The sequence below is a fragment of the Prionailurus viverrinus genome, chromosome D1 (assembly GCF_022837055.1).
Source record: "Prionailurus viverrinus isolate Anna chromosome D1, UM_Priviv_1.0, whole genome shotgun sequence".
Taxonomy (NCBI): domain Eukaryota; kingdom Metazoa; phylum Chordata; class Mammalia; order Carnivora; family Felidae; genus Prionailurus; species Prionailurus viverrinus.
The window spans coordinates 33,037,567-33,053,073 of NC_062570.1; the positions used below are offsets into that span (position 1 = coordinate 33,037,567).

Genomic DNA, 15,507 nt, shown 5'->3' on the forward strand with positions numbered 1-15,507 from the left:
CTTGAAATAATGACACTGTAGGAATATTTATTTCTAACACAGTGGTGTCCCACTTAGCTGAGGTTTTGCTTTCTGTAGTTTAGTTACCCATAGTCAACTACAGTGGAAAAGCAGATAATCTCCCTTTTGACATTATTGTTATGTCTGTAGTAGCTTAACACTTGCACAGTGAAGGAAACAATCAACAAAACTAAAAGGGAACTTACAGAATAGGAGAAGATATTTGCAAATGACATGTCAGATACAGGGCTGGTATCCAAAATCTATAAAGAACTTAATCAAACTCAACACTCAAAAAATAAATAATCCAGTTAAGAAATGGGCAGAAGACTTGAATAGATCTTTCTCCAAAGACATACAAATGGTTAAAAGATACATGAAAAACTTCTCAATATCACTCATCATCAGGGAAATATAAATCAAAACTGCAATGAGCTATCACCTCAAACCTGTAAGAATGGCTAAAATTAACAACACAAGAAATAACAGGTGTTGGTGAGGATTCAGAGAAAGGGGAGCCCTCTTACACTGTTGGTGGGTCTGCAAACGGTGCAACAACTCTGGAAAACAGCGTGGAGGTTCCTCAAAAAGTTAAAAATAGAACCACCCTACAATCCAGCACTTGAACTACTAAGTATTTATCCAAAGGATATAAAAGTACTGACTCAAAGGGGCACATTCACCCCAATGTTTTATAGCATCACTATCAACAATAGCCAAACTATGGACAGAGCCCAAATGTCCATTGACTGATAAATGGATAAAGAAGATGTGGTGTGTGTGTGTGTGTGTGTGTGTGTGTGTGTGTATATATATATATACACACACACACACATATATGTGTACATGTATGTATATGTGTAGATATATACATACATGCACACACATGTGGTAGTATATATATGCATAGATCTGTATATACATATCCATATACAAACATATATATGTGTATATATACACACACACATATATATAATGCAATATTATTCAGCCATCAAAAAGAATGAAATCTTGCCATTTACAACAACATGGATGGAACTAGAGTGTACTATGCTAGGTAAAATCAGTCAGAGAAAAACAAATACCATATGATTTCAGTCATATGCAGAATTTAAGAAAGAAAATAGATGAACATAGGGGAAGGGAAGGAAAAACAAAATAAGATAAAAGAGAGGAAGGCAAACCATAATAGTCTCTTAACTATAGAGAACAAATTGAGGGTTGCTGGAGGGGAGGTGGATAAAGAGATGGGCTAAATGAGAAGGGAATAGGAATTTTAAATATTTGTCATCTTCCCAAACTGGAGGTTGTTAGGCTGCCTAGATCTCAATGAGCCACAGATAAGCCTTAGAAGGTCCCTTAAGTCATATAAAATTTAATAAGATACCCAAAACATCTACTAAATAAGAGGTTACTAACTCATTCTAAGGGATTTAAGGACTTAGCTGTTTGTTTGAAAAAACAGTACTTGTAGTTAAGACTGTTATCCCAAATAAAAGGTAAAAATTAAATTCCTGAGCCTGTGTTGTGGTCTTCAGTTCCTTAAATTTGTCTGGCTGAAGGTTTAGTCTTACAAGCTTGCCAAGTGCCCAGTTTATAGGAAAGAGTGAGGTAGTTTCAGCTGAAGAGAGAAAAATGAAACACAAATGGCTGGGAGCCAGGCAGGGTCTAAGAACTTTTCCCAGGCTCTGCTCTGCCTCTGTTTCCCATCATCCTTAGGGAATCATTAATGGTTTCCCCACAAGAAATGAATTTCATCAAATATATTTTAAAATGTGTACTATTTTTCCTTTTCCTCACTATCTCCCCTTAAACAGGAACAGGTATTTTATTACTTAACTATAAACACATTTTTAAAAAACTGACATAGGAAGAAAAATATGGATTAAATAATCATTTAGATTACCTATGTATTTAACTATTGCTCCTCTCATGGGAATTGACATTATATATTAACTGAAGATCATCTTGACTTCTAGAACTTACTTTTACTCACCACAGATGATGCTTTATGAAGACACCTACTCAGGCAATATTATAACATATTATGGTACAACTTGGGGGAAAATGCTAAGAAAATGAAGTAAACTTATAAAGACCAGCTACCTGTTTTTTCCTGTAATGCAATTTATATTAAGGAATCCATTACTTTTTACATTACCTCATAGGAAAGTCAGGTAGATCCCAGACTTTCAAGGAAGTGGAATGAAACAAACGGTGAAATATAACCTTATGTTTTTTCCTTTCACCTAAAGGTTTAGTAAATGGGTCGTTTTAGTGGTGAGCTATATTTACTTAGGTATATATAATGTAAGTCCTTTTAATCTTTTAAGTTTTCTATTAATAAACTATTTTAAGAGTAGTCTTAGGTTTATTTAAAAATTGAGTAGAGAAAATAAAGAGATCTCATATATTCCTTCAACCTCCACCCACACACCCTAATTATTATCATCTTGTATTAGTATGCTACATTTGTTACAATGATAACCAAATATTGATACGTTATTACTAACATCCATATTTTACATTAGGGTTTACCTTGTTCATTGTATATTCTGTAGGTTTTGACAAATGTATAATGACATGTATCCACTATTACAGTATCATATAGAATAGTTCCATTGCCCTAATAGTGCCCTGAACTCCACCTATTTTCCCTCCTCTATTCCTCCCTTCCCTTTTGTTCTTTTTTAAAAAAATCACAATTTTCAACAGAAAAACATTGCCATTTCTTTTCATACGGTATGTTAGAACTACTGTTTTGTAGGGAAACTGAAACTTACCGGTTCAACAAATTCAAACTTCTTTTTTTCTTGAACCTCTTGAATTTTAAAGACATATTCTAGTGATGCTTCATAAAAATTTTGATGCTCTCGGTCAATCAGTGTATCTGCCTAAGGAGTAAAAAAAGGCAAGTCATGACACAAAGTAATTATTGATGGCTCTATGTAGAAAAAGCCTCAAATCCTATTCTACTCCAATATCTCTATTAAAAGTTAAGTGCTACAAAAAGTTTTAATATAGCAATTCTATTATTATGGTTTGGGCATACAGAAACTAGGAAAACATAGTCCTTGCCCACCAAGTTTACAGGACATGGAGTATGAAGGGGCAGCAGGGAGTAAGTGTACCACATTCAGTACAAAAAATATGAAAAAGGCATCTAAATGTATATGAAAATCTATGGGATCATAGGAAAAGAAACTAGACTCAGGAAGAAAATGGTGGTATGAGTTGGATCTTAAGATGAACAACTGGCAGTCAAAGATGAAAAAGTAAAGAGGCATGAAAGAGACTGACAGAGTTTGGCTGCAGAGTAAAAAGTGGAGGACACGACGGTTAAGTAAGGTTGGCATCATACTTTAAAAAATCTTGGATGCTGCGTAACAAATTTTGGATTTTAACTGAGGGAGAATCATTTGAGAATATTCAGCAGAGTCATATCATTAGGTAAACTCTTAGAAAGGGAATACACGTAGCAGAGGCAAAAAAAAAAAATCAATGGTTCTAAAATAGTGAACAATGCTCCATCAATGATATGCACATTTATTATTTATAACTGCAATAAGGTTCTACTGATAAAGCATGAGAAAGTGTTATTGAGATAATTTTTTTTGATGTTGCCCTCCTCTATGCCCACTATCATCTTCTGATGTCCTCTTTAAAACTGACGTTGATTTACTAGTATAAGCATGATTTTACTTTTCTTTTCCAGTTTTGCACTCCTACCTGCCAGCTGAGATTACTAAAAGCAGATGAAAAGAATGGGCTCTCTGGAGTACTAAGTATCCACCAACAATAATTTGGGAGCAGAAAATTGCTATTTGGATCCATTTAACAATGCTAATTTCACATAAAGAAGCTTTAAAAGAGAGAAAATCAGGTTTGCTGGCTTGGGCATCATAGCATCTTAAAATTTCATTTGAAACACTTTTAATAATAATTATATTTATTTGCTATAAATCTATTTATATAAATAAAAAATAGCCCGATATTATTAGCAACTCATTTTAGGTATTTTTAAAGTTGAGAATTCCAAGTTCCCGAACTAATATATAAAAAGAACATATAAATCAGGTAGGAAATTTGGACCAGAAACTTCTCAGCTCCCAGAAGACTGTTTAGGTATCAGCATTTCATACAAATCATTATATTTTCTTATGACTGTTTCAAGCAACACGGTATTTACAGACTCAATGTTAAGGAAGTATATAGGTGGTGGTATGCTAATCAATGTTTAACAACTGGCTCTCTGGTGGGCATACCTGATTTGTAGTATTTGCTGGTTTCAATGGTGTAAATATTCCCCAAATAGCCAATTCCAAACCACAAACCCAGCATCACTGAATGTGAGAGTTGGAGAGAGATGGGAAAATCAGCTCTCCAAAGGAACGCTCCAGTACAGCACTGGATGTAAAGGATGTGAGAATAATTTCAGTCTCAGAGATAACATTCCATTCCACAAGTTACCTCTGAAGCTTTCATTTACTTTAAAAAATAATGACATTGCTTATATTGACTAGCACATAAGAACAAACTATAGAGACTACTAGACACCTTTAGAGCTTAAGATGGCTATTTGTGGTCAACAAAGCTGTGAAGATGGCACAGTAGTCCTGAATGTTCTCCACTGAAAGGCCTGTTTACAAGGCTAGTCCTTGCTGGTATCTGGGAAAATGGATTTCAGGAGGGTACCTACCACCCTAAATGGTAAGAGTAGCTCACTGTTCCTAAATTGTGCCAACAATATGATTTATTTTGAACAACTGCTTTCCTTCTGGGAGTCTGGAATTTAAGGATATGACACACAGAGAGTACCTATGTGAGGAGCCCCCAATTAAAACCACGGACACTCAGTCTATGAGTTTCTTTCTAACAGACAACATTTTACACGTGTTGTCACAACTTATGGCTGGGGGAATTAAACATGCTCTATCTGTCTCCACTGAAAGATCTCCAATCTAGACAACTATATTCAATATACAAAACCTGCTTTGAAAGGTCATCCAGATGGTACAGAGCTAAAGGAATACTGTACTTTATTACCTTTCCAGTACAAGATTTAGAAAGGCATTCTTTTACTTAAGGTGACTCCTTTTTGTACTTATGCTAATAGTGTGTGGTTCAGTAGAAGGCACTTTTGCTCATATATCCACCAGCAACTTTTGCTTGATATTTTGTACTGGATAAGAAGGATAACCATACACTTTATTGTCCCAACTTTTATTTTATTTACTTATTTATTTTTATTTTTTTAAATCTTTATTTTTGAGAGAGACAGAGAGAGAGAGAGAGAAAGTGGGGAGGGATATAGAGAGAAGGAGACACAGAATCCGAAGCAGGCTCCAGGCTCTGAGCTGTCAGCACAGAGACTGATGCGGGGCTTGAACTCACAAGCTGTGAGATCATGACCTGAGCTGAAGTCAGATGCCCAACCGACTGAGCCACCCAGGTGCCCCTTGTCCCAACTTTTAAAACTAATAGGGAGCATTAGTAATATTCATGCCAGAACAATATGTATAAACTATTGTTTACTAGACAAAGGGGACAGTAAAGTCATTCTGTTAAAAAAAAAGTTAATTTCTTAAGAAAACCATAGAGTTCTGCAGATACTTAAATTCTTCCCCAGATACAATAAGCTACTTATGTTAACTTAAGGCAAGAAAAAACTTGATGTGACATTTGTCGAATCACCCACAAAGAAGAAAGAATTTAAGCTGGACTCTGAAGAATGGAGGGGTTTACAGTAGGCAGAGATAAAAGGAGAACAGTTTAAGACAGGGAGTGTAGTCAAGAAAAGTTATGTTTCAGTAGACTGCAAGGTTTAGAATAATCAAATATGAGAGTTAAGGAGTAAGATAGCATGAGTGACAACTTCATCATATACACAGGGTAAAAGCTTGAGGAAGATGTTGATTTGTCAAAGTAGCATTTCAAGAAGATTAAAGTGGGGACAGTAGAATATATTGATTGAATGGCAAAGCTGGGTATATGTGATAATAAAAGACTTCTAGGGGTAAAGGTGTTTATATATCCCAGTAAGAAAAAAAGAAGTTGAAAGATGTGGGTGTGAGAAGCAAGGAGGAGAAAAAGCCAAAGATAATTTTGATAAGAGATAATACCAGCACTAATAGAATTAAAGAAATGAAAAGTAGGAGGAAATCTGAGAAAACGGTGATGTGAAATTTCACACATTCACTAAATGATAGTCTGAACCAGGAACAACCAGGCAATGCAGGTAGAGAGATATGATGAAATCATGACCCATGAGACATTCATTAAGATGTTACAGAGAGTATGGAAGAAGAGATTTCAGGGACACACACTCTATAACAATAGAGGCACAATGGTAGATCTAAGGAAGTCCTTTCATTTAGGAAGTGGAGATAAGAGGAACCTGTTGAGGAAAACCAAAAGTTTTTCTATGAGAAACTTTTTCTCCTATATTTTTTCCCAATTATGAAAGTAATATATATTCATTATTTGAAGCTTACTCATTATTCATTATTATAAATATAAAAATAAGAATTATAACCCTACTGTTAATATTTTTATATGGAACACACACCAACTTAAACAAACTGGATAATACTGTACATTCCAATGAGTATTTCTCAATGTATTTAAATAATTTGCAAATAAAACTTTTTACAGCCATATTACATTCCATTTTGGTCAAGCTATATTGGTATATTTACTCCAATCACTCATTTGTGCCATTTTCACATGTTTCTAAACTTTTGCATTGTGAATAACTCTTGCATCAATATATTTATACAATTTATTTTTTTTTGCTCATGTCTGATAATTCCTCTTAAGTAAATTCCGACCAATATAAATGATTTCAATTATCCTGCACATTTAAACTTTGTTGAAATAAGTTGCCAAATTTACTTCAGGATTGAATGAATGAGTTTATGTTCCCACCATAAAAGCAAAAGTGTACTCAGTTTCCCATACCTTCACTAACTATGTATATTATCTTCTCATAAGTTACAATAATATCCTGCTGCATGTGACACTGAAACTTACAATACTTATTATGTGTTAATAATTGTAAGTTTCAGTGTCACATGCAGCAGGATATTATTGTAACTGTGATGCTTCTAAGCTTTGGTTTCCTTTTTCAAGTTTATGTTGGCTCTTCAGAATCTTTTGTGGTTCCATACAAACTTTCAGATTATTTGTTCTAGTTCTGTGAAAAAATGTTGTTGGCATTTTGATAGGGATTGCACTGAATATGTAGATTTCTTTGGCTAGTATAGGCATTTTAATAATTGTTTTCCAGTCCATCAGCATGGAATGTCTTCACATTTTTTTCTGATCATCTTAAATTCCTATCATTAGTGTTTTTAGTTTTCAAAGTATATAGTATAGTCTTTCAGAGTATATAGTATAGTCTTTCACCTCTTTGGTTAGGTTTATTCCTAGGTATCTTATTATTTTTGATGCAATTGTGAATGGGACTGTTTTCTTAATTCTTCTTTCTGCTTCTTCATTATTGTTGTGTAGAAATGCAACAGATTCCTATATTTTGTATCCTGAAACTTGACTCAGTTCATTTACCAGTTCTAGCAGTTGTTTGGGGAGTCTTCTGGGTTTTCAATATAGAGTATCATGTCACCTGTAAATATGAAAGTTTTACTTCTTCCTTACCAATTTAGATGCTTTTTATTTCTTTTTTTTGTCTGACTGCTGTGGCTAGGACTACCAGTACTATATTGAATAAAACTGGTGAGACATACTTGTCTCATTTCTGATCTTAGAGGAAAAGCACTTAGTTTTTCCCCATTAAGGATGATGTTCACTGTGGGTTTTTCATATATGGCCTTTATTATATTGAGGAGTGTTCCTTCTAAACTCAGTTTGTTGAGGGTTTATTCCACGAATGGATATTGTACTTTGTCAAATGTTTCTTCTGTGTCCATTGATGATCATATGGTTCTTATCCCCTCTCTTATCAATGTGATGTATCATGTTGATTGATTTGTGAATACTGAACCACCATTTCATCATAGGAATAAATGTCACATAGTTGTGGTGAATGATTTTTTAATATACTGTTGAATGCTATTTGCTAGTATTTTCTTGAGAATTTTTACATCTATGTTCATCAGAGATATTGGCCTATAGTTCTCTTTTTTGTGTGTGATGTCTTTTTCTGGTTTTGGTATCAGGGTAATGCTTGCCTCTTACAATGAATTTGGAAGTTTTCCTTACCTTCTATTTTTTGGAATACTTTGAGAAGAATAGGTATTAATTTCATTAAATGATTGGTAGAATGTGCCTGTGAAGCCATCTGGTACTGACTTTTGGTTTGGGGAATTTTTTGATTATTGATTCAATTTGTTTGCTGATTATCAATCTGTTCAAATTTTCTATTTCTTCCTGGATCAGTTTTCGTAGGTTATATGGTTCTAAGACTTTATCCATTTCTTCCAGGTTGTCTAATTTGTTGGCATAGAGTTTTTCATAATATTCTCTTATTATTATTTGTACTTCTGTGGGGTCAGTTGTTATTTCCCCCCTCTCATTTGTGATTCTTTTGAGTACTTTCTCTTTTTTTCTTGATAAGTCTGGCTGGAGGCTTATCAATTTTATTTTTATTTTTTTATTTTTTTTATTATTTTTTTAAAGAACCAGCTCCTGGTTTCATTGATCTGTTCTAGTGTTATTCTAGTTTGTACATCAGTTGCTTCTGTACTAGTCTTTATTATTTCTTTTCTTGTTGTGGTTCAGGGTTTGGTCTGTTGTCTATCACTAGTTCCTTTAGTTGTAATGTTAGGCAATGTATTGTTATCTCCTTTAGCTTGTATATCTGAGATATTTCTTGCTTCTTGAGGTCAGCCTGTATTGCTATAAACTTCCCTCTTAGAACCACTGTTGCTGCATCCCAAAGGTTGTGAACAGTTATATTTTCATTTTCATTTGTTTCCATATAATTTTTAAATTCTTTGTTGATTTCTTGGTTGACTCATTCATTATTTAATAGCATGTTACTTAACCATTAAGCATGTGTAGTCTTTCCAGATTTTTTCAAGTGGTTGACTTCTAGTTTCATAGTGTTGTAGTCTGAAAAAATGCATGGTATGACCTCAATATTCTTGAATTTGTTGAGGCTTGTTGTGTGGCATAGTGTGTGATCTATTCTGGAGATTGTTCTATGTGCTCTCAAAAAGAATGAGAATACATATTCTCACATAAGAATTCTTTCTTTTCCAGTGAACATGGGTCATTCCTGTGAATAGATCACATATTGGGTCACAAATCAGCCCTCAAAAAGTACAAAAAAATTGAGATCATATGCATGTTTTCAGACCACAATGTTACGAAACTTGAAGTCAACAACAAGAAAAAATTTGGAAAGACCACAAATACACGGAAGTTGAAGAACATTCCATTAAAGAATGAACAGGTTAACCAGGAAATAAAAAACTGAGTAATAAAGTAACATGGAAGCAAACACAAATGAAAGCATAACAGTCCAAAACCTTTGGGATGCAGCAAAGGCTGTCCTAAAAGGGAAGTTTATTGTAATACAGGCCTACCTCAAGAAGCAAGAAAGGTCTCAAATATACAACCTAACCCTACACATAAAGGAGCTAGGACAGGAACAGCAAATAAGGCTTAAAGCCAGCAGATGGCAAATAATAAATACTAGAGCAGAAATAAACAATATACAAATAAAACAAGTAGTAGAACAGATCAATGAAATTAAGAGCTAGTTCTTCAAAAGAATTAATAAAATGGATAAACTCCTAGCTAGACTTATCAAAAAGAAAACAGAAAGGATCCAAAAAAATCACAAATGAAATGGGAGAGATCACAAGCAACACCACCGAAATACAATTATAAGAGAATACTATGAAAAATTATATGTCAGCAAACTGGGCAATCTGGAAGAAAAGAATAAATTTCTAGAAACATACAAACTACCAAAACGGAAACAGGAAGAAATAGAAAATTTGAATAGATCCATAACCAGCAAAGAAATGGAATTGGTTATCAAAAATCTCCCAATGAACCAAAGTCCAGGGCTAGATGGGTTCCCAGGGGAATTCTACCAGACATTTAAACAAGACTTGATACTTTTCTCAAACTGTTCCAAAAAAAAATAGAAATGGAAGGAAAACTTCTGAACTCATTCTACAAGGCCAGCATTACCTTGATTCCAAAACCAGACAAAGACTCCACTTTTTTTAAAAAAGGAGAATTACAGGCCAGTATGCTTAATAAACATGGATGCAAAAATTATCAACATGAGACTAGCAAATCGAATCCAACAGTACATACCAGTGGGATTTATTCCTGGGCTGCAGAGCTGGTTCAATAGGTACAAATCAATCAATGTGATACACCACATTAATAAAAGAAAGGAAAAGAACCATATGATCCACTCAAAAGATACAGAAAAAGCATGTGACAAAATACAGCTTCCATTCTTGATAAAAACCTTCAACAAAGTAAGGATAGACGGGACATACCTCAACATCATAAAGGCCATATACAAAAGACCCACAGCTAATATCATCCTCAATGGGGAAAAACTGAAAGCCTTTCCACCATGGCCAAGAATGAGTGAAGGATCTCCACTCTCACCATTACAATTTAACATAGTACTGGAAGTCTTAGCCTCAGCAATCAGACAACAAAAAGAAATAAATCACATACAAATCAGCAAGGAAGAAGTCAAACTTTTACTATTTGCAAAAGACTCCACCAAAAAATTGTTAGAATACATGAATTCAGAAAAGTTGCAGGATATAAAATCAATGAGCAGAAATCTGTTGCATTTTTATACACTGATAATGAAGTAGCAGAAAAAGAAAGTGAGGAATCAACCCCCTTTTACAATTGCACCAAAAACCATAATATACCTAGGAATAAGCCTAACTAAAGAGGTAAAAGATCTGTACTCTGAAAACTATAGAAGACTTATGAAAGATATTGAAGGGGACACAAAGAAATGGAAAAGCATTCCATGCTCATGGATTAGAAGGAAAAACATTATTAAAGTTCTACACTATGCAAAGCAATCTACACATTTAATGCAATCCCTATCAAAATACCACCAACATTCTTCATAAAGCTAGAACTAACAATCCAAAAATTTGTATGGAGCCAGAAAAGACCTCACATAGTCAAAGCAATTCTGAAAGTGAAAAACAAAACAAGAGGCATCACAATTCTGTATTTTAAGCTATATTACAAAGCTGCAGTCATCAAGACAGTAGGGTACTGGCACAAAAACAGACATACAGATCAATGGAACAGAATAAAAAACCCAGAAATTGATCCACAACTATACAGTCAACTCATCCTTGACAAAGCAGGAAAAAATATCCAATGGAAAAAAGTCTCTTCAACAAATGGTGTTGGGAAAACCAGACAGCAACATGCAGAAGAATGAAACTGGACCACTTTCTTACACTATACACAAAAATAAATTCAAAATGGATGAAAGACCTAAATGTGAGGCAGAAAACCATCAAAATCATAGAGGAGAGGTGCCTGGGTTGCTTAGTCACTTAAGCGTCCAACTTCATCTCTAGTCATGCTCTCGTGGTTTGTGAGTTCAAGCCTCTGCTAACAGAGTCTGCTTGGGATTCTCTCTCTCTCTCCCTCTCTCTCTCTCTGCACCACCCCCCCCCCCACTCATGCACACTCTTTCTCTTTCTCTGTCTCTCAAAATAAATAAATAAACTTAAAAATATTTGTAGAGAAGAACATAGGCAGCAACCTCTTTGACCTCAGCTGGAGCAACTTCTAACTAGACACATAGCCAGGGGGAAGGGAAACAAAAGCAAAAATGAACAATTGGGACCTCAACAAGACAAAAAGCTTCACCACAGCAAAGGAAACAATCAATAAACCTAAAAGGCAGCCTACGAAAATGGGAAAAGATATTTGCAAATGACATATCAGATAAAGGATTAGTATCTAAAACCTATAAAGAATTTATCAAACTCAACAACCAAAATATAAATAATATAGTTAAGAAATGGGCAGAAGACATGAATAGACACTTTTCCAAAGAAGACATCCAGATGGCTGGCTAACAGACACATGAAAAGGTGCTCAACTTCACTCATCATTAGGGAAATACCAATCAAAACCACAAAGAGCTATCACTTCACACCTGTCAGAATGGCTAAAATTAATAACACAAGAAACAACAGGTGTTGGCAACAATACAAAGAAAGGGGAACCCTCTTAAACTGTTGGTGGGAATGCAAACTGGTGCAGCCACTCTGAAAAACAGTATGGAGGTTCCCCAAAAAGTTAAAAATAGAACTATCCTATAATGCAGCAATTGCACGACTAGGTATTTACCCAAAGGATACAAAAATGCTGATGTGAAGGGGTACATGTACCCTGATGTTTATACCAGCATTACCAACAATAGCCAAACTATGGAGCAAGCACAAATGTCCATTGACTGATGGATGGAAAAAGAGATGTGGTGTGTGTGTATATATATATGGAATATTATTCTTTCATCAAAAAAGAATGAAATCTCGCCATTTGCAACAATGTAGATGAAGCTAGAGTGTATTACGCTAAGCGAAATAAGTCAGAGAAAGACAAATACCATATGATTTCACTCATATGTGGAATTTAAGAAGGAAAACAGATGAACATATGGAGGGCAACAAAAAGAGAACAAGGGAACAAACCATAAGACACTATTAAAGATAGAGAACAAACTGAGGTTTGATGGAGGGAGGTGGGTGGGAGATGGGCTAGATGGGTGATGGGTATTAAGGAGGGCACTTGTTATGATGAGCACCGGGTGTTGTATGTTAAGTGATGAATCACTGAATTCTACTCCTGAAACCAATATTGTACTGTATGTTAACTAACTAGAATTAAATAAAAATTTGAAGTAAAAAAAAAAAAAGAATAGCATGTATATTCTGCTGTTTTAAGATGGAATGTTCTGAATGTATCTGAGAAATCCATCTGGTCCAGTGTGTCATTCAAAGCCATTCTTTCCTCGTTGATTTTCTGTTTAGATCGTATCACCATTGATGTAAGTAGGGTATTAAAATCCCCCACTATTGTGTTACCATCAATTAATTCCTTTGTGTTTGTTATTAATTCCTTTATGTATTTGGATGCTCCCATGTTAGGCACATAACTATCATCTTCTTATTGGACTGTCCTCTTTATTATTACGTAATATCTTTCTTTGTCTCTTATCAGTCTTTGTTTTAAAGTTTACTTTGTCTGATATAAGTATTGGTATTTCAGGGGCGCCTGGGTGGCTAGGTAGGTTAAATGTCCAACTTTGGCTCAAGTCATGATCTCATGGTTTGTGGGTTCGAGCTCCACATTGGGCTCTGTGTAGACAGGTCAGAACCTGGAGCCTGCTTCAGATTCTCCCTCTCTCTCTGCCCCTTCCTCCACTCATACTGTGTCTTTATGTCTCCAAAAGGAAATAAAAAAAATGTAAGTCAGCTTTCTTTTGACATCCATTTGCAGGATAAATGTTTCTCCAACCCCTCACTTTCAATTGCAAGTATCCTTAGGTCTAAAATGAGTCTCTGATAGGCAACATATAGATGGGCCTTGCTACTTTATCCATTCTGTTGCACTATGTCTTCTGATTGGAGCATTTAGTCCATTTTACCTTGAAACTAATTATTTATAGATATGTATTTATTGCTATTTTATTACCTGTTTTATGGTTTCTGAAGATTTTCTCTGATCCTTTGTCTTTCTCACTTTCATGGTTTGCTGGTTTTCTTTAGTGATATATTTGGATTTCTTTCTCTTTATTCCTTGCATATTTATTAGTGGTTTTGATTTGTGGTTACCATTAGGCTTGTATATAACATTTTCTGCATATAGCAGCCTGTATTAAGATGATGATCATTTAAGTTTGAACTCACTGTTTACTCCTCCCCTCCCCATGTTTTAGGTATATGGTGTCATATTTTACAACCTTCAATTTTGTCAGTCCTTGACTGAAACTTTATAAAAATACTCATTTTTACTGCTTTTCTGTTTCCTTACTTCATGCTCCCACTTGTGGTCTTTCCTTTCACCCAAAGAGCCCCTTTCAATATTTCTTGCAGGGCTGGTTTATTTGTCATGAACTCCTTTAGTTTTTATTTGTCTGAGAAACTCTTTAGATCTCTTATTCTGAATGATAGCCTTACTGGATACAGTATTCTTGGCTGGACATTTTTTTCCCATTCAGCACGGTGAGTATATCATGCTACTCCCTTCTGGCTTGGAAAATTTCTGTTGAAAAATCCCATGGTAACCTTAACGGGGTTTCCTTTGCATGTAATTGTCTTTCTGCTTGCTTCTTAAAAAAATTATCACTATATTTGCCATTTTAGTTATACCATGTCTTGGTGTGGGAGGCATGGCTTAGTCAGTTAAGTGTCCAACTCTTGATTTTGGGTCAGGTCATGATCTTAGAATCATGAAATTAAGTCCCAAATCAGACTCCGCACTGGGCATGGAGCCTGCTTAAGATTCTCTGTCTCCCTGTCCCTCTGCTCCTCCCCTACACGCTCCTGCATATTTGCATGCTCTGATAGATAGATAGATAGATAGATAGTGTGCCTTGGTATAGATTTGTTTTTGTTGACTTTGTTAAAGGTTCTCTGTGCCTCATGGATCTAGATATCTGCTTCCTTCCCCAGATTAGGAAAGTTTTCAGCTATTATTTCTTCAAATAAATTATCTGCCTGCTTTTCTCCTTTCTTCTTCTTCTGTGACTTCTATAATACGAATGTTATTATATTTGATGGAGTCACTGATTTCCCTAAGTCTATTCTCATTTTGCATAATCCTCTTTCTCTCTTTGTTCAGCTTGATTACTTTCCATTACTCTGCCTTCTAGGTCATTCATTCATTCCTCTGGTTCTTCCAGCCTACTGTTCATTCCATCAAGTGGGTTTTTCATTTTGTTTATTGAGCCCTTTATCCCTGTTATGTTCCTTATCTCTGTTAAGGGTCTCACTGATGGCTTTCGCTCTTTTCTCAAATTTACTGAGTATCTTTATGATCATTACTTTAAATTCTTTATCAGCCAGATTACTTAGATCTGTTTCACTTAGATCTCTGGCCTTGGCCTTATCCTATTTGGGACAAAGTCCTCTGTCTTCTCATTTTGTGTAAGTCTCCATGCCTATGTTAGGAAAGCCAGGTACATCTCTTATGCTTGAGGGTAATGGCCTTATGAAGAAGAGGTCCTGTAGTGACCTACACTGTAGTGTCCCCTGTCCAGGAGTGTCTCCAATGTATGCTGTATGTGGTCTGCTCTTGTGTCTCTTCATCCCAGTCATCTACAAAGTCTCTCTTTGCCTGCTGTGAGCAGTGTTTGGACCCTGGCCTGAATGTGGCATGTTTTAACTAGGTGTGCTCTGATCTGCTTGTGAAATGAGACATATTGCCACCGCCACTGGAACCTAGGCTACACGAAACTCCTGCATCTGGAGATGCAGTGTTGGCAGGGGTTTGGGCTGGTCTTTTGGGGGTATGGGCCTT

At 35.3% G+C, this 15,507-nt stretch overlaps 1 protein-coding gene across 1 annotated transcript in view; it reads right to left on the bottom strand.

Annotated features, from left to right (window-relative positions):
- The window catches only part of ARHGAP42 (Rho GTPase activating protein 42), a 326,220-nt gene that overhangs the window by 90,560 nt on the left and 220,153 nt on the right, over nt 1–15,507 (bottom strand). Inside the window, exon 6 of the mRNA XM_047877771.1 lies at nt 2,784–2,894. Coding sequence (XP_047733727.1) covers nt 2,784–2,894 — 111 coding nt within the window. The remainder of the gene's footprint in view (nt 1–2,783; nt 2,895–15,507) is intronic.